We start from the raw sequence: 21,071 nt of genomic DNA, 5'->3' as shown, positions 1-21,071 counted from the left end.
GCTGCAACACATTGCAAAAAAGTTGGCACGGGGGCATTTTTACCACTGTGTTACATGGCCTTTCCTTTTAATAACACTCAGTAAACGTTTGGAAACTGAGGAGACCAATTTTTGACGCTTTTCAGGTGGAATTCTTTCCCATCCTTGCTTGATGTACAGCTTAAGTTGTTCAACAGTCCGGGGTTGTTGTATTTTACGCTTCAATATGTGCCACACATTTTCAACAAGAGATGGGTGTGGACTACTGGCAGGCCAGTCTAGTACCCGCACTCTTTTACTATGAAGCCACGCTGTTGTAACACGTGGCTTGACATTGTCTTGCCAAAATAAGCAGGGGCGTCCATGATGACATTGCTTGGAAGGCAACATCCATCCATCCATTTACAACCGCTTATTCCCTTTGGGGTCGCGGGGGGCGCTGGTGCCTATCTCAGCTACAATCGGGCGGAAGGCGGCGTACACCCTGGACAAGTCGCCACCTCATCGCAGGGCCAACACAGATAGACAGACAACATTCGCACTCACATTCACACACTAGGGCTAATTTAGTGTTGCCAATCAACATGTCTTTGGAGGTGGGAGGAAGCCGGAGTACCCGGAGGGAACCCACGCATTCACGGGGAGGACATGCAAACTCCACACAGAAAGATCCTGAGCCCGGGATTGAACCCAGGACTACTCAGGACCTTCATATTGTGAGGCAGATGCACTAACCCCTCTACCACCGTGAAACCCTGGAAGGCAACATATGTTGCTCCAAAACATGTATGTACCTTTCAGCATTAATGGTGCCTTCACAGATGTGTAAGTTACCCATGCCTTGGGCACTAATGCACCCCCATACCATCACAGACGCTGGCTTTTCAACTTTGTGCCTAAAACAATGCGGATAGCTCTTTTCCTCTTTGTTTCGGCGGACACGACGTCCGCAGTTTCCAAAAATAATTTGAAATGTGGACTTGTCAGACCACAGAACACATTTTATACTTTGCATCAGTTCATTTTAGATGAGGTCGGGCCTAGCAAAGCCGGCGTTGACTATGGGTGTTGTTGATAAATGGCTTTGGTTTTGCATAATAGAGTTTTAACTTGCACTTACAGATGTAGCGACAAATTGTAGTTACTGACAGTGGTTTTCTGAATTTTTCCTGAGTCTATGTGGTGATATCCTTTACACACTGATGTCGGTTTTTGATGCAGGGATCCATGGTCACGGGCATTCAATGTTACGTGCAGTGATTTCTCCAGATTCTCTGAAACTTTTGATGATATTACAGACCTTAGATGGTGAAATCCCTAAATTCCTTGCAAGAGCTCATTGAGAAATGTTCTCCTTAAACTGTTCGACAATTTGCTCACGCATTTGTTCACAAAGTGGTGACCCTTCGCCCCATCCTTGTTTGTGAATGACTGGAAGCTTCTTTTCTACCCAATCATGGCACCCACCTGTTCCCAATTAGCCTGTTCACCTGTGGGATGATCCAAATAAGCGTTTGATGAGCATTCCTCATCTTTCTCAGTCTTTTTTTGCCACTATTGCCAGCTTTTTAAAAACATTTTGCAGGCATCAAATTCCAAATGAGCTAATATTTGCAAAACATAACAAAGTTTTCCATTTGGAGCATTAAATATCTTGTCTTTGCAGTCTATTTAATTGAATGTAGGTTGTTTTTATTTACCATTTACACAACGTAACAACTTCACTTGTTTTGGGTTTTGCACTTTTATCGACACTATTGAAAATATTTATCATGCACATACATGCTGAAATGATTTTGATTTGAATTACAGCCGAGCTGCTGTCGCCATTACGAAGAGTTTTTTTTTTTTCATGAATATTGTGGTGGCGACTTGTCCGGGGTGAACACCGCCTTCCGCCCGATTGTAGCTGAGATAGGCACCAGCGCCCCCCGCGGTAAAAAAAATTGATGGATGGATTAAAATACGGCAGAAATTCGTGGACTAAATTATGAGTTTGCAACGGAAAAACACTTTTTTCTACTCAAGGTTGAAAAGATGGTTGAAAATAGGTTTCAAAACTGAACCTAAATCTGAATAGATAAATTGTGTAGCGTGTAAGCAGAGTGATTGTTATTTTTGCTTTCTTTAACTAGCTTCCCACACACAGTATTTCATTCCCACGCTGGAAAAATAAGAACAACAACATAGGAACAAGATAGCTTTTCTTTTTTTTTGCTTTTTTATTCTCCACCTGAAATCTGAGTCAGGTAGGTGAGTATAAAGATTATAATGCAGTGAAAGGCTCCCCTCCTGTGAACTCTGTCATTAGTGGTTTTGTGCGGCATGTTGAAGCAGGTACAAGGGAGTCATGATGACACATGTATGCACAGGGAGGCAGCTCGCAAGAGCCTTTGCCTTTAGATCAAATAAACTTGAACTTTGAGATTTACTGTTTGTCCAACCTTCTTTAATATCTCGCCTTTTCTCCTTCCATAGCACACGTTGCTGAAGCCACCGGAGAAGGTGAGCAAATCCCCATTATATCACCTCGCAATGTCGTAAAGTATGTCGTAAAGTATTCACAGCGCTTCACTTTTTCCACATTTTGTTATGTTACAGTGTTTTTTCCAAAAATGTATAAATAACATTTTTGTACACAGGATTTTTGTTTGGTCCGCTTCCTGTATGATCAGTGCCAGAGCTTGGTCCGCATTGCCGGCAGTAAGTCGGCCACGTTTCCAGTGAGGGTTGGACTCCGCCAAGGCTGTCCTTTGTCACCGATTCTGTTCATAACTTTTATGGACAGAATTTCTAGGCGCAGTCAAGGCGTTGAGGGGTTCCGGTTTGGTGACCGCAGGATTAGGTCTCTGCTTTTTGCAGATGATGTGGTCCTGATGGCTTCATCTGACCGGGATCTTCAGCTCTCACTGGATCGGTTCGCAGCCGAGTGTGAAGCGACCGGAATGAGAATCAGCACCTCCAAGTCCGAGTCCATGGTTCTCGCCCGGAAAAGGGTGGAGTGCCATCTCCGGGTTGGGGAGGAGACCCTGCCCCAAGTGGAGGAGTTCAAGTACCTAGGAGTCTTGTTCACGAGTGAGGGAAGAGTGGATCGTGAGATCGACAGGCGGATCGGTGCGGCGTCTTCAGTAATGCGGACGTTGTACCGATCCGTTGTGGTGAAGAAGGAGCTGAGCCGGAAGGCAAAGCTCTCAATTTACCGGTCGATCTACGTTCCCATCCTCACCTATGGTCATGAGCTTTGGGTCATGACCGAAAGGATAAGATCACGGGTACAAGCGGCCGAAATGAGTTTCCTCCGCCGTGTGGCGGGGCTCTCCCTTAGAGATAGGGTGTGAAGCTCTGCCATCCGGGAGGAACTCAAAGTAAAGCCGCTGCTCCTCCACATGGAGAGGAGCCAGATGAGGTGGTTCGGGCATCTGGTCAGGATGCCACCCGAACGCCTCCCTAGGGAAGTGTTTAGGGCACGTCCAACTGGTAGGAGGCCACGGGGAAGACCCAGGACACGTTGGGAAGACTATGTCTCCCGGCTGGCCTGGGAACGCCTCGGGATCCCCCGGGAAGAGCTAGACGAAGTGGCTGGGGAGTGGGAAGTCTGGGTTTCCCTGCTTAGGCTGTTGCCCCCGCAACCCGACCTCGGATAAGCGGAAGATGATGGATGGATGGATTTTTGTATTTTTTAATGCATTTCCAAAAATGTCTAAAAACAACCTTTTCCCATTGTCATTATGGGGTATTGTGTGTTGAATTTTGAGGACAAAAATTTATTTATTGAATTTTGGAATAAGGCTGTAACTAGAGAGGTTCAATAATGGCGTTTTTGCCGATATTCCGATATTGTCCAACTCTTAATTACTGATTCCGATATCAACCAATACCGATATACAGTGGGGCAAAAAAGTATTTAGTCAGCCACCGATTGTGCAAGTTCTACCACTTAAAATGATGACAGAGGTCTGTAATTTTCATCATAGGTACACTTCAACTGTGAGAGACAGAATGTGAAAAAAAAATCCAGGAATTCACATTGTAGGAATTTTAAAGAATTTATTTGTAAGTTATGGTGGAAAATAAGTATTTGGTCAACTGATGGAAGGAGGTTTTGGCTCAAAATCTCACGATACATGGCCCCATTCATTCTTTCCTTAACACAGATCAATCGTCCTGTCCCCTTAGCAGAAAAACAGCCCCAAAGATGTTTCCACCCCCATGCTTCACAGTAGGTGTGGTGTTCCTGGGATGCAACTCAGTATTCTTCTTCCTCCAAACACGACGAGTTGAGTTTATACCAAAATGGATACATGGATGATACAGCAGAGGATTGGGAGAATGTCATGTGGTCAGATGAAACCAAAATAGGACTTTTTGGTATAAACTCAACTCGTCGTGTTTGGTGGAAGAAGAATACTGAGTTGCATCCCAAGAACACCACACCTACTGTGAAGCATGGGGGTGGAAACATCATGCTTTGGGGCTGTTTTTCTGCTAAGGGGACAGGACGATTGATCCGTGTTAAGGAAAGAATGAATAGGGGCCATGTATCGTAAGATTTTGAGCCAAAACCTCCTTCCATCAGTGAGAGCTTTGAATGGTTGACCAAATACTGATTCTACCCTTAATATTGACACTACCGATTTATGAATCGACTGCGACAATGTTGACACACTGACGGTAGTTATAGTTAAAGTACCAATGATTGTCACACACACACAGCAGGTGTGGTGAAATTATTCTCTCCATTTGACCCTTGATCTCCCCCCTGGGAGGTGAGGGGAGCAGTGAGCAGCAGCGGTGGCTGCGCCCAGGAATCATTTTGGTGATTTAACCCCCAATTCCAACCCTTGATGCTGAGTGCCAAGCAGGGAGGTAATGGGTCCCATTTTTATAGTCTTTGGTATGACTCGGCCCGGGTTTGAACTCACAACCTACCAATCTCAGGGCGGACGCTCTAACCACTAGGTCACTGAGTAGGTTATATTATATTATATATATTATATGTTATTATATTGTATTATAGTAGTTATTTATAAATCTTCTTGTTAATTTCTTGTTAATAACTGCCTAGTTTCTGCTGTAACGCATTTCTATCCATATACTTAATAATACTTGATAAGGATAGGATACTTAATATACTAACAAATTTTTTATTTTATTTTTTTTTACCATAATGAAGCTGATTATTATCATTAGTTGAATATATCACATACTTTTTTTTACGGAAATAGTCAGATTGTTGGCTGATCGGTTTGGCACATCATTAAAGGCCTAGTGAAATGATATTTTCTTATTTAAACGGGGATAGCAGGTCCATTCTATCTGTCATACTTGATCATTTCGCGATATTGCCATATTTTTGCTAAAATAATTTAGTAGAGAACATCGACGATAAAGTTCGCAACTTTTGGTCGCTAATAAAAAAGCCTTGCCTGTACCGGAAGTAGCAGACGATGTGCTCGTGACGTCACGGGTTGTGGAGCTCCTCACATCCTCACATTGTTTACAATCATGGCCACCAGCTGCCAGAGCGATTCGGACCGAGAAAGCGACGATTTCTCCATTAATTTGAGCGAGGATGAAAGATTTGTGGATGAGGAAAGTTAGAGTGAAAGACTAGAAGAGAAAACAAAACGAGAGGGCAGTGGGAGCGATTCAGTTTAGTTTAGTTTATTAAGGATCCCCATTAGTCTACACCGCAGTGGAGACTATTCTTCCTAGGGTCCAGGCAAAAAACATTACACAACCACAGAACAAAAGATTAAAATGCAGTACAACATGATCCAAAAATAAATTGTGATAATACAAAAATAGCAACAACAAAGAACCAAAAAACACTAATACATTTTGTTACATAATAATTTTCATACCAAATACAAAAAATAGCAATATAACAATAGATATACTGTATACATTTTTGCAAAAATAAAACAAAGAACCAATGGCCTAAAATATACACATTAGTGTACCAAAGACAAACAATAAGTGACGAAAAAGTATCATCTATCCATTTTCTGCTGCTTATCCCATAAACAAATAAAATACTCAATAGTCAATAAAAACAGTCATGACATTAGGTACAATCTAGAATAATCTCTTCAGATGTTATTAGACACATTTACTAGGATAATTCAGGAAAATCCCTTATCTGCTTATTGTGTTACTAGTGTTTTAGTGAGATTATATAGTCGTACCTGAAAGTCCGAGGGGTGTGGTGACCGCCCGTGTCTCTGAGGGAAGCCACGTTCCCCGACGAGGCGAAGCGAAGGCAGCCGTTGGGGCCGGGCTGAGCTTTTTTTTCCCCCTCCTCGACAGTGGACACATTCCACGTTCGTGGGCGGCCGATCGGAGAAGGCAAGAGAGTCCGCAGCTGCCTCTTTGACATGTGCACGAGGAACGACGCAAGCTCCACTCATGTCTACGGTAAGAGCCGACTTATTACCACAATTTTCTCACCGAAACCTGCCGGTTGACATGTGGTCGGGATCCATGTTCGCTTGACCGCTCTGATCCATAGTAAAGCTTCACCTCCGGGAATTTTAAACAAGGAAACACTGGCTGTGTTTGTGTTGCTAAAGGCAGCTGCAATACGCCGCTTCCCACCTACATCGTTCTTCTTTGACGTCTCCATTATTAAATTGAACAAATTGCAAAAGATTCAGCAACACAGATGTCCAGAATACTGTGTAATAATGCGATTAAGGCAGACTACTTATAGCTGGGATCGGGCTGGAACAAAATGTGCGCTACAATCCGAGACGTCACGCGCACTTGTCATCATACCAATGGATACTTCGCGCGAAATTTAAAATTGCAATTTAATCAACTAAAAAGGCCGTATTGGCATGTGTTGCAATGTTAATATTTCATCATTGATATATAAACTATCAGACTGTGTGGTTGCTAGTAGTGGGTTTCAGTAGGCCTTTAAGTGTGTAACAAAATAAGGATACCTAATATAGTAAGAAATTTAGTTTTTGGTTTTTTATACCATAATGGAGTTGATTGTTATTATTAGTCGCGTATACAACATACTTTTTTACGGAAATAGTCAGACTGGTGGTCGATCGTTTTGGCACATTAATAATTGTTTTACAAAAAAAGCATCATAGATAAGGTGCCATAACAACGTCTAAAGATGTTGTGTGTGCACTTACCAGAACGACAAAAAATATTGATTAAAAAAATCAGGGCGTCCCAGACAAAGCAGGAACTGAGTGGATAAGTGGTGACAGGTGAAGGAAACAGTTGGGTGGTGGGAAAAAAAAGTAAGGAAGTGGCATGTCTGCAAGGACAGGATGGAGGAAAAGAGGCGAAAGACGTGTACATTTTAGCCGTAGCAGACTTAAACACACAGGATATAACGGCCATGCACTCCACAATGCAAACAGGATACAGGAAGAGGATTTGTTTTTTCTCTTCTTTTACTTGTCTATTTACAAAACCCAAAACCAGTGAAGTTGGCACGTTGTGTTATTCGTAAATAAAAACAGAATACAATTTTTTTGCAAATCCATTTCAACCTATATTCAATTGAATAGACTGCAAAGACAAGATATTTAATGTTCAAACTGATAAATGTATTTTTTTTTGTTGCAAATAACCATTAACTTAGAACTTAATAACAGCAACACATTGCAAGAAAGTTGACACAAAAGTCAGCCTGTTCACATGTGGGATGTTCCAAATAAGTGTTTGATGAGCATGCCTCAACTTTCTCAGTCTCTTTTCCCAGCTTTTTTTAAACATATTGCAGGCATCAAATTCCAAATGAGCTTAACATTTGCAAAAAATAACAAAAGTTTTCCAGTATGAACGTTAAAGGCCTACTGAAACCCAATACTACTGACCACGATAGTTTATATATCAATGATGAAATATTAACATCGCAACACATGCCAGTACGGCCGGTTTAGTTTACTTAATTGCAATTTTAAATTTTGCGCAAAGTATCCTGCTGAAAATGTCGCGGTATGATGATCCGGCTCCGATCCCAGCTATAAGTCGTCTGCTTTAATCGCATAATTACACAGTATTCTGGACATCTGTGTTGCTGAATCTTTTGCAATCTGTTCAATTAATAATGGAGACGTCAAAGAAGAAACATGTAGGTAGGAAGCGATGTATTGCGGCCGCCTTTAGCAACACAAACACAGCCGGTGTTTCCTTGATTCCTTGTTTACATTCCCGAAAGGTGACGGTGAAGCTTTACTATGGAACAGAGCGGTCAAGCAAACATGGTTCCCTACCACAGGTCAACCGGCAGGTTTCGGTGAGAAAATGGTATTAATAAGTCGGCTCTTACCGTAGACATGAGCGGATAGCTTTGATCGTTCATCCTGCACCTGCGGACGCTCTTGCCTCCTCCCACCTGCCGCCCCCGACTGTCGGATGCTGATGAAAAGAGGGGGAAAAAAAATAAAATCTCAGCCCGGCTGCCTGCGCCTCGTCAAGAAACGTGGCTTCCCTCGGAGAAACTGCCGGTCACCACACCCGTGGCCACATCCTTCCAATTCTCAGGTTGTACAGTTACGACCATATGATCTCACTAAAACACTAGTAACACGATAAGCAGTTAAGGGATTTTCCAGAATTATCCTAGTAAATGCGTCTAATAACATGGGAATCGTTCCCACTGCCCTCGTCTTTTTTTTTTCTAGTCCTTCACTCTCACTTTCCTCATCTACGAATCTTTCATCCGGAAATTGTCGCTTTCTCGGTCCGAATCGCTCTCGCTGCTGGTGGCCATGATTGTAAACAATGTTCAGATGTGAGGAGCTCCACAACCCGTGACGTCACGCGCACATCGTCTGCTACTTCTGGTACAGGCAAGGCTTTTTTACTAGCGACCAAAAGTTGCAAACTTTATCCTCGATGTTCTCTACTAAATTATTTCAGCAAAAATATGGCAATATCGCGAAATGATCAAGTATGACACATAGAATGGAGCTGCTATCCCCGTTTAAATAAGAAAATCTCATTTCAGTAGGCCTTTAAGTATCTTGTCTTTGCAGTCTATTCAATCGAATATAGGTTGAAAAGGATTTGCAAATCATTGTATTTTGTTTTTATTTACGATTTACACAACGTGCCAACTTCACTGGTTTTGGGGTTTGAACATTTTAAGTTGAATTTACTCCAAAGCAATTACCAGAAATAGCTTTTCTACATCAAATTACAAAACTTTGAAGTATTATTTTCTGCTTAAAACGGCTCTAATTCCTAAATAATAATTGTGATGATTTTATAAACTGAATCTGCCTTTAACCTAAATGTTGTTCAGTCAGTATGTACTTCATATGTTAATGCCAACCTGTCTTTGTTCTTTTTCTTCCCAATAACAGTTGCTGAAGATGAGGGTGAGTGCTCTTTAACTACTTGTTTACCTCCCGTTAAACCAGCTGCAACAACATTCCCAGATTTGTTTTCTGACATATACTTTACGTCTGTCGCCGTTGGTGCACTAATCACAAGGCCTAGGTAAATAAATGCCATTAATTTGAACAAATCACAATTTAAAGCCCTACTGAAATGAGATTTTCTTATTTAAACGGGGATAGCAGCTCCATTCTATGTGTCATATTTGATCATTTCGCGATATTGCCATATTTTTGCTGAAAGGATTTAGTAGAGAACATCCATGATAAAGTTCGCAGCTTTTGGTCGCTAATAAAAAAGCCTTGCCTTTACCGGAAGTAGCAGACGATGTGCGCGTGACGTCACGGGTTGTGGAGCTCCTCACATAATCACATTGTTTAAAATCATGGCCACCAGCAGTGAGAGCGATTCGGACCGAGAAAGCGACAATTTCCCCTCTAATTTGAGCGAGGATGAAAGATTCTTGGATAAGGAAAGTTAGAGTGAATGATAAATAAATAAATAAATAAATGATAAATGGGTTGTACTTGTATAGCGCTTTTCTACCTTCAAGGTACTCAAAGCGCTTTGACACTACTTCCACATTTACCCATTCACACACACATTCACACACTGATGGAGGGAGCTGCCATGCAAGGCGCCAACCAGCACCCATTAGGAGCAAGGGTGAAGTGTCTTGCTCAGGACACAACGGACGTGACGAGGTTGGTACTAGGTGGGATTTGAACCAGGGACCCTCGGGTTGCGCACGGCCACTCTCCCACTGCGCCACGCCGTCCCTTAAAATAAAATAAAATAAATAAAAATAAATACAAAAACTAAAGACAGGGCAGTGGGAGCAATTCAGATGTTATTAGACACATTTACTAGGATAATTCTGGAAAATCCCTTATCAGTTTATTGTGTTGTGGTGAGATTATATAGCCGTACTTGAAAGTCAGAAGGGTGTGGCCGCGGATGTGGTGACCGCCAGTGTCTCTGAGGGAAGCCACGCAGCTGCCTCTTTGACAGGTGCACGAGGAACTGACGCAAGCTCCGCTCGTGTCTACGGTAAGAGCCGACTTATTACCACAAATTTCTCACCGAAACCTGCCAGTTGACATGTGGTCGGGAACCATGTTCGCTTGACCGCTCTGTTCCATAGTAAAGCCTCACCTCCGGGAAGGTAAACAAAGGAAACACCGGCTGTGTTTGTGTTGCTAAAGGCAGCTGCAATACACCGCTTCCCACATACATCGTTCTTCTTTGACGTCTCCATTATTCTTTGAACAAATTGCAAAAGATTCAGCAACACAGATGTGATGAATACTGTGTAATTATGCGATTAAAGCAGACTACTTATAGCTGGGATCGGGTTGGAAAAAAATGTCCGCTACAACCCGAGATGTCACGTGCATACGTCATCATACTGATGTTTTCAACAGGATACTTTGAAATTGCAATTTAGTAAACTAAAAAGGCCGTATTGGCATGTGTTGCAATGTTAATATTTCATCATTGATATATAAACTATCAGACTGCGTGGTCGCTAGTAGTGGGTGTCAGTCGGCCTTTAAGCGATGAATCACGCTGGCACAGGTTGTCTTCATGGGCCACAACATTAGGTACACATGCCCAATCAAAACGAAAGTACAGAGCGCCGAAACTGCACCGCACACGTCCGGGCCCTCCACCTCTTTCATTGACTCATCTTGATACATCACTTCTTTTGCGACTCATCTCGTCTCTCCTATTTTTAAGTGGACTTCCTCCCATCTTCTATTTCCTTCACTCGGCTGCCCTTTACACCCCCGCTTCACCCCCCGTCACAACCGTGCATCCTTCCATCTCCTCGTCATCTATTGTGGCGGCACAACATCCTGCCATTCTATCTGCCTGGCAACTGCACCCGATGGAAAGTGGGGGCAAAAAAAAAAACAGGGAGGAAGCAATCATTGAAAATGTTGCATGCTGTGAGACGGTATGCAAATGAATGGGTGTTGTCATAGCAACCCGGTTCCAGGTGCAGACTTTTGTCGCCGCTGTGAATGTTTTCACGTGTTATAATTTACTTGTTTGTTGAGAGCATTAAGGCACGAAGCTTTGGTAAACCCGTACACACTCACGCAACACTCGCTGCAGTTTTTTTGCGGAACTTTCCAGCTGAGATGACATTTTGGCAGCCAGCAGTCATACCTGGATTGTTCCAAGACAAGGTCGCCACGCGATAAAGTGAGACTGTCCCAGGGCTTCCCCAGGCTAAATCAGTGAATTTTATTTTGAGGCCCCTTCATACTTGCCAACCTCCGATTTCGGGAGGTGGGGGGTGGGAGGCGAGATGCGTTGTTAGGGGCGTGGTTAAGAGGGGAGGAGTGTATTTACAGCTATCCATCCATCCATTTCTACCTAACGCTTATTCCAGGGGTGTCAAACTCAAATACAGAGTGGGCCAAAATTTAAAATGGAACAAAGCCGAGGTTGAACAAATTAACCTTTTTAAGAGGGATCCCAAAAAGTTTTGCATTGAATATTGAACAAGCAAGGCTTCTATAACTTTATAGTGACATGCAAAGTCCATCCATCCATCCATTTTCTACCGCTTATTCCCTTTCGGGGTCGCGGGGGGCGCTGGCGCCTATCTCAGCTACAATCGGGCGGAAGGCGGGGTACACCCTGGACAAGTCGCCACCTCATCGCAGGGCCAACACAGATAGACAGACAACATTCACACACTAGGGCCAATTTAGTGTTGCCAATCAACCTATCCCCAGGTGCATGTCTTTGGAAGTGGGAGGAAGCCGGAGTACCCGGAGGGAACCCACGCATTCACGAGGAGAACATGCAAACTCCACACAGAAAGAACCCAAGCCTGGATTTGAACCCAGGACTGCAGGACCTTCGTATTGTGAGGCAGACGCACTAACCCCTCTGCCACCGTGAAGCCCACATGCAAAGTCGAGTTTCAAATTATCCATCTAGCCATCCATTTTCTACCACTTGTCCCTTCTGGGGTCGCTGCAGCCTATCTCAGCTGCATTCGGGCGGAAGGCAGCGTACACCCTGGACAAGTCGCCACCTCATCACAGGGACAACACAGATAGAGAGACAACATGCACACATTTAGTGTTTACAATCAAGCTATCAATAGTGATTTAAAAATATCAATGGCATATCAAATAAAATTTAAATAAAAATCCATCCATTTTCTACCGCTTATTCCCTTTTGGGGTGGCGGGGGGCGCTGGCGCCTATCTCAGCTACAATCGGGCGGAAGGCGGGGTACACCCTGGACAAGTCGCCACCTCATCACATAGAGAGACAACATGCACACTAGGGCCAATTTAGTGTTTACAATCAAGCTATCAATAATGATTTAAAAATATCAATGGCATATCAAATAAAATTTAAATAAAAATTGGAAGGGAGTGGGGGGCAGGTTTGGTGGTAGCGGGGGTGTAAATTATGACATCCCGGAAGAGTTAGTGCTGCAAGGGGTTCTGGGTATTATCAATCAATGTTTATTTATATAGCCCTAAATCACAAATGTCTCAAAGGACTGTACAAACCATTACGACTACGACATCCCTGGAAGAACCCACATAAGGGCAAGGAAAACTCACACCCAGTGACAATGCTGACTATGAGAAACTTTGGAGAGGACCTCAAATGTGGGCAACCTACCCTCTATTACAGGGGCCGGGAACCTTTTTGGCTAAGAGAGCCAAAAAGCCAAATATTTTAAAATACATTTCCGTAAGAGCCATATAGTGAATTGTGAAGTGAATTATATTTATATAGCGCTTTTATCAACTGACTCAAAGCGCTTTTACATAGTGACACCCAATATCTAAGTTACATTTAAACCAGTGTGGGTGGCACTGGGAGCAGGTGGGTAAAGTGTCTTGCCCAAGGACACAACGGCAGTAACTAGGGTGGCACAAGCGGGAATCGAACCTGCAACCCTCAAGTTGCTGGCACGGCCACTCTACCAACCGAGCTATACCTAAACACGTACATTTTTAAGTAAGACCATCATTTCTAGAGTATAACAGGTCTCTTATTCTTTGTAATAACATTGTTATTCTGAAGCTAACTGTGGAGGGGGCGTGGCCTGCGGGCCTGCAGCGACAGGTGCGTAGATGGCACACCTGGGCCTTGTTGTCTAATCACCTGTCGCTCTGTTATAAGCAGCAGCCAGGAGGAAAGACTGGGTTGGGGCTGGAAATACTATTGCTGGAAAGCAACTGAGAGACTTATTGAAAAATAAAACAATAGTTTAACCCTGAAACAGGCTCTCATGTCAATGCTTGGGGGTCGGAAGAACCCCCAGGAGGGCAAGCCCCACTCTAACCAATCATAAATAAATAACTTCTTACCATTAACGCAACTTCTTGAACAGGTGCGGTAGAAAACGGATGGATGGATTAAAAATGCATGAGAATGTTTTATCATTTTAACAATATTTTTAACACTGTGATTACAAGTGGAATTATTCATTACTTATCGTGTCAAGCAACGTCAGGTCAGATTTATCAGAGAGCCAGATGCAGTCATCAAAAGAGCCACATCTGGCTCTAGAGCCATAGGTTCTCTACCCCTGCTCTATTACGTGTGTTACGGTGCAGATGTTCTCCCGAAATGTGTTTGTCACTCTTGTTTGGTGTGGCTTCACAGTGTGGCACATATTTGTAACAGTGTTAAAGTCGTTTATACGGCCACCCTCAGTGTGACCTGTATGGCTGTTGACCAAGTATGCATTGCATTCATTCGTGTGTGTTAAAGCCGCAGATATTATGTGGCTGGGCCGGCACATTGTTTCTATGCCGGAAAAGCGGACATGACAACAGGTTGTAGAGGTCGCTAAAGGCAGTGCCTTTGCGGCACGCCCCCAATATTGTTGTCCGAGTGGAAATCGGGAGAAATTCGGAAGAATTGTTGCCCCGGGAGATTTACGGGAGGGGCAGTGAAATTCCGGGGGGTTGGCAAATGCGTTGTTACAGCGGCACCACCCCTGTATAACACCGGTGGGCCAGCTCTAATCTTAATTTGGTATTACCTCAAGGGCCAAATTAAATCATACGGCGGGCTAAATTTTGCCCACGGCCCAGAGTTTGGCACCCATGATTTACTCCCTTTGGGGTCGCGGGGGGTGCTGGTGCCTATCTCAGCTACAATCGGGCGGAAGGCGGGTTACACCCTGGACAAGTCGCCACCTCATCGCAGTATGTGTAGAAATCTTTATTTTTTATAAATTGAATCACTTGTTTATTTTTCAACAAGTTTTTACTTATTTTTATATCTTTTTTTCCAAATAGTTTAAGAAGATCACTACAAATGAGCAATATTTTGCAGTGTTATACAATTTAATAAATCAGAAATTGATGAAATTTACTTCTTTATCTTTTTTTTTTTCAACCATTTTGGCTGAGAGAGCCAAGAAGCCAAATATTTTAAAATGTATTTTCATAAGAGCCATATAATATTTTTTTTAACACTGAACACACCTAAACACGTGCATTTTTAAGTAAGACCAACATGTTTTAGAGTATAATAGGTCTCTTGTTCTTTGTAATAACATTGTTATTCTGAAGCTAACTGTGGAGGGGACGTGGCCTGCAGTGAAGCAGCATGTTGCCAGGACCGGCCTGGGAGTCAGTGACAGGTGCGTAGATGGCCCAGCTGGGCCTTGATATCTAATCACCTGTCGCTCTGTTATAAGCAGTAGCCAGGAGGAGAGACGGGGTTAGGAGCGCGAGCGAGAACGAAAGAGAAAAAGACAATTGCTGGAAAGCAACTGAGAGACTTATTGAAAAATAAACCAATATTGTAACCTAGAAACAGGCTCTCATGTCGGTGCTTGGTGGTCTGAAGAACCCCCATGAGGGCAAGCCCCACACTAGCCAATGAAAAATAAATAACTTCTTACCAATAAAGCAACTTCTTGAACAGGTGGGGTGGAAAAAAGGATGGATGGATTAAAAATGCATGAAAATGTTTTATATTTTGAACATTATTTTTAACACTGTGATTACAAGTGGAATTATTCATTATTTATCATGTTATACAATGTCAGCTCAGATTTATCCGAGAGCCAGATGCAGTCATCAAAAGAACCACATCCGGCTCGAGAGCAATAGGTTCCCTACCCCTGGATTAGGGGGTACTTGAATTAAAAAAATGTACACAGGGAGTACATCTCTGAAAAAAGGTTGAGAACCACTCCTCTAAAAGCCGTAGATGTTATTGTCACATATGCATGCACTGTAGATGGCAGTATTGTCCTGTTTAAGAGTGTCACAACATTGCTGTTTACGGCAGACAAACTGCTTTACGGTAGACGAAAACGTGACTGCTGTTGTTGTGTGTTGTTACCGCGCTGGGAGGATGTTAATGAAACTGCCTAACAATAAATCTACATAAGAAACCAAGAGCTCACCCTCGATCATTCTACAGTTATAACGTCATTGGGCAGGCACTCTGTTTATATTGTGGGAAAGTGGACATGATAACAGGCTGTCGACACGTCACTCGGGTCCGCATGGAGCTGTAGGGGGCGTGGCCTTCAGCTCCGCCTGAATTTCGGGAGATTTTCAGGAGAAAGTTTGTCCCGGGAGAGGCTCTGAATTTCGGGAGTCTCCCGGAATATCCGGGAGGGTTGGCAAGTATGGGCCCCTTATTACAAAATGTCTTCTCACTCTTCGCTTTTCACACATTTATGTCAAATTAATTATTTTTGTTTATTTTTTATCAAACTTTAATTTAATTTGATGCGTGTTCTGTGCTATAATTAATTGATTGGAAATAAAATGTTCTATAATCTTGTTTTTTAGTACAAAAAACGAATTTAACATACAAACCCTAAAACCAGTAAATTTGACGTGTTGTGTAAATGGTAAATAAAAACAGAATACAATGATTTGCAAATCGTTTTTCTGTCATGTCTGTTCATGTTTTTGTTTAGTTGCTTAAGACTCCATTGTTTCTAGTTTTTGCACTACCTTGTTCGTCTTATTACCATGCCAACTCATTAGTTTTCACCTTGACCTCATGTCTCACACCTGTTTTCACTAATAACCCCAGTATTATTTAAGCCTGTCCGTTTCTGTTGTTCACTCTGGCAACATCACCTCCTGCACCCATGATATCCATGCTGCTTCTCATTCCCTTGTCTCAGTCACAGTAAGTTTTTATTATTCATGCCACAGTGCAAGTGTTTTGTTTCATGTTTATAGTTTATAGCCTTTGTGCTAGTCTTTTTGTTTCATAGCCCATTTTTTGTATATCCGCCCTCGTGCGCACCTTTTGTTTATTCTTTTTATGAGTAAAATAAAAGATGTACCTTCATTCACGCCTTGCTCGCGCCAATTTCTCTTAGCCTCGGAAAAACAATCCACGCCCAAGTCAAAGTCTTGACATTTTCAACTTATATTCAATTGAATAGACGTCGTAGAAATGTAACTTACTTCACCAAGTATTATTTATTTATTTTTATTGTGATTACTTATTGAGTATATTGGGAATAAATAAATAAATAATACTTGGTGAAGTAAGTTACATTTCTACGACGTCTATTCAATTGAATATAAGTTGAAAATGTCAAGACTTGGGCGTGGATTGTTTTTCCGAGGCTAAGAGAAATTGGCGCGAGCAAGGCGTGAATGAAGGTATATCTTTTATTTTACTCACAAAAAGAATAAACAAAAGGTGCGCACGAGGGCGGATATACAAAAACTGGGCTATGAAACAAAAAGACTAGCACAAAGGCTATAAACTATAAACATGAAACAAAACACTTGCACTGTGGCATGAATAACAAAAACTTACTGTGACTGAGACAAGGGAATGAGAAGCAGCATGGATATCATGGGTGCAGGAGGTGATGTTGCCAGAGTGAACAACAGAAACGGACAGGCTTAAATAATACTGGGGTTATATAAATAAATAAAAAGGGACGGCGTGGCGCAGTGGGGAGAGTGGCCGTGCGCAACCCGAGCGTCCCTGGTTCAATTCCCACCTAGTACCAACCTCGTCACGTCCGTTGTGTCCTGAGCAAGACACTTCACCCTTGCTCCTGATGTGTGCTGGTTGGCGCCTTGCATGGCAGCTCCCTCCATCAGTGTGTGAATGTGTGTGTGAATGGGTAAATGTGGAAGTAGTGTCAAAGCGCTTTGAGTACCTTGAAAGTAGAAAAGCGCTATACAAGTACAACCCATTTATCCATCCATCCATCCATCATCTTCCGCTTATCTGAGGTCGGGTCGCGGGGGCAGCAGCCTAAGCAGGGAAGCCCAGACTTCCCTATCCCCAGCCACTTCGTCTAGCTCTTCCCGGGGGATCCCGAGGCGTTCCCAGGCCAGCCGGGAGACATAGTCTTTCCAACGTGTCCTGGGTCTTCCCCGTGGCCTCCTACCGGTTGGACGTGCCCTAAACACCTCCCTAGGGAGGCGTTCGGGTGGCATCCTGACCAGATGCCCGAACCACCTCATCTGGCTCCTCTCCATGTTGAGGAGCAGCGGCTTTACGTTGAGTTCCTCCCGGATGGCAGAGCTTCTCACCCTATCTCTAAGGGAGAGCCCCGCCACCCGGCGGAGGAAACTCATTTCGGCCGCTTGTACCCGTGATCTTATCCTTTCGGTCATGACCCAAAGCTCATGACCATAGGTGAGGATGGGAACGTAGATCGACCGGTAAATTGAGAGCTTTGCCTTCCGGCTCAGCTCCTTCTTCACCACAACGGATCGATACAACGTCCGCATTACTGAAGACGCCGCACCGATCCGCCTGTCGATCTCACGATCCACTCTTCCCCCACTCGTGAACAAGACTCCTAGGTACTTGAACTCCTCCACTTGGGGCAGGGTCTCCTCCCCAACCCGGAGATGGCACTCCACCCTTTTCCGGGCGAGAACCATGGACTCGGACTTGGAGGTGCTGATTCTCATTCCGGTCGCTTCACACTCGGCTGCGAACCGATCCAGTGAGAGCTGAAGATCCCGGCCAGATGAAGCCATCAGGACTACATCATCTGCAAAAAGCAGAGACCTAATCCCGTGGCCACCAAACCGGAACCCCTCAACGCCTTGACTGCGCCTAGAAATTCTGTCCATAAAAGTTATGAACAGAATCGGTGACAAAGGACAGCCTTGGCGGAGTCCAACCTTCACTGGAAATGTGTCCGACAGACCAAGCTCTGACACTGATCGTACAGGGAGCGGACCGCCACAATCAGACAGTCCGATACCCCATACTCTCTGAGCACTCCCCACAGGACTTCCCGAGGGACACGGTCGAATGCCTTCTCCAAGTCCACAAAACACATGTAGACTGGTTGGGTAAACTCCCATGCACCCTCAAGAACCCTGCCGAGAGTATAGAGCTGGTCCACAGTTCCACGACCAGGACGAAAACCACACTGTTCCTCCTGAATCCGAGGTTCGACTATCCGGCGTAGCCTCCTCTCCAGTACACCTGAATAAACCTTACCGGGAAGGCTGAGGAGTGTGATCCCACGATAGTTGGAACACACCCTCCGGTCCCCCTTCTTAACCCATTTATCATTTATTTAAATTGAGAACTGGAGGTGAACCAAAGTTATGTAAAAGAAAAGGGGTAGGAGGATTAAATGAGCTCTGCTTCTTCCTACTCCTTTTCGAACATGTTGAAAAGAGAAACTGGAAATTGTGATGTATCGTGTTGTATGCTTGCATGTTCCAAATAAACTCAAACTCAATAGACTGCAAAGACAAGATACTTAACTTTCGAACTGGAAACCAGACAACTGTAAGAAGAAGCTGCAAAAGTAATAGTTTGCTTTTGTTTTTTTTTGTTTGTTTTGATTTTAGAAAACAACTCCGGCACCTTGGCAGCAATCCTGTGTGCAATGGGCGTGGCCGTTGTGGGAGCAGCCACTGGATATTATACCTATCAGAAGAAGAAACTGTGCTTCAGGACAATGCAGGGTAAATCACAGTCTTTTTTTTTTTCTTATTCAACTTATTGTGACGTTGTCCTGTGGGGTTTGATCAGGGAATCCTATTTTAGTCATATCTTTTTAACACAATTATAGAGTGGAATATATTCGGATGATACACTTCATCTGTGTTAAATGTCCCCTGGTTTTAAATTGAGCAGGACAAATAGAATGTCCTCATATAGAACGCGGCTGTATATCAGCAAGGTCAGCTATATGAGTTGTCAATACACACACGACCATCGCGTCTTAAAACTGCTCATTCAGCACTGTTGATATTTACAGTCAATTCAGACAGTGGCACAATGTGGGTGCAACATGCAAGTCGAATATTTTTTGCTCCCCCTGCAGTATATGCAGCCTTGTTGCGCTCCGTCAGTCTGGCGTTTTTCAACCACTGTGCCGCGGCACACTAGTGTACCGTGAGATACAGTCTGGTGTGCCGTGGGAGATTATCTAAATTCACCTATCAGGGGTAAAAAATATTTTTTTTTGCAAATCAGTAATTATAATTTGCTAATAAAGTGCCGTTGTTGACTAAATCAGTGGTCCCCAACCATCGGGCCGCGGCCCGATTGGTACCGGGCCGCGGCCCGATTGGTACCGGGCCGCAGAAGAATTTTGTATTCATTTTTATTTAAAAAAAAAAAAAAAATGTTTTTATTAAATCAACATAAAAAACACAATATACACTTACAATTAGTGCACCAACCACAAAAAACTCCCTTTTTCATGACAAAGAAAAAAAAAGGACCCCCCCCGCTGCCACTTACTGACATGGAAGAGTATTACACGGTTACTCCGCCGAGCTCGAGACAGCACCGACACTCAACAACACATCCTTTACAGACTATAACTACTGGTTTGCAAAAAATATTTTTTACCCAAATAGGTGGAAGTAGATAATCTCCCACAGCACACCAGAATGTATCTCACGGCACAGTGGTTGAAAAACACTGTAGTAGACAAATAGGGACTCTTTAAAAGATACGTGGAAGGAGTAGGTGTTTTAACTGGTGCAATACTTAATTGTTATACATTGAAACCATGTATGTATTCTTTGACCATATATATACATAAAAATATTTGTTATTAATTTTTTTTATACTAGAGGTAGTATATAATCTTCTGCATTTAGAATATATTTTGAAATATTATAATATACGTTTTGTAAAATAATTAACGTTCTATTATTACTTCAGATTGAAACTATATATATATATAATATATATATATATATATATATATATATATATATATATATATATATATATATATATGAATAATACATAAAAACATCAAAATATATTTTTAAATATTAAAAATTTAATATAATTGAGGTGGGGACTTGTCCAAGGTGTACGACGCTGTCACGCCAAATTTCTTCCTCCCTACAAAAACCTCCCCCCCCCCCCCCCATTTACTTCCGGGGTCATGATTAATTCAGACATTTTGTTAACGCTATATTATAAAAATATAACTCTATATTATAAAAATACAGACGTTTTGTTAACGCTATATTATAAAAAATAAAATTCAAAAAACAATTTACGAACACAAGCTATTGGATGACACATTTACTTCCGGGGTCACGTTTCCTCTTACATCATCCCATAGCTTGTGTTTGTAAATTGTTGTTTTCATTTTTTTATAACATAGAGTTAACAAAACGTCTGTATTTTTATAATATAGCGTTAACAAAACATCTGTATTTATCATGACCCCGGAAGTAAATGGGGGGGGGGGGTTGTAGAGGGAAGAAATTTGGCGT

General features: G+C 42.8%; 1 protein-coding gene across 2 annotated transcripts in view; it reads left to right on the top strand.

Moving 5' to 3' along the window:
* Positions 1-21,071, top strand: part of si:ch211-39i22.1 (magnetosome-associated protein MamJ) — a 90,405-nt gene that overhangs the window by 59,279 nt on the left and 10,055 nt on the right. Inside the window, exons 8-10 of one of the 2 annotated variants that reach the window (XM_061879030.1) lie at positions 2,458-2,484; positions 9,318-9,332; positions 19,173-19,289. In XM_061879030.1, coding sequence (XP_061735014.1) covers positions 2,458-2,484; positions 9,318-9,332; positions 19,173-19,289 — 159 coding nt within the window. The remainder of the gene's footprint in view (positions 1-2,457; positions 2,485-9,317; positions 9,333-19,172; positions 19,290-21,071) is intronic. The other variant, XM_061879031.1, reaches the window with a different exon arrangement.

Source organism: Nerophis ophidion, linkage group LG19 (assembly GCF_033978795.1).
Source record: "Nerophis ophidion isolate RoL-2023_Sa linkage group LG19, RoL_Noph_v1.0, whole genome shotgun sequence".
NCBI classification, from domain to species: domain Eukaryota; kingdom Metazoa; phylum Chordata; class Actinopteri; order Syngnathiformes; family Syngnathidae; genus Nerophis; species Nerophis ophidion.
Note: the sequence above shows the minus strand (reverse complement) of the source record. Positions and strands in the feature narration are given on the sequence as shown.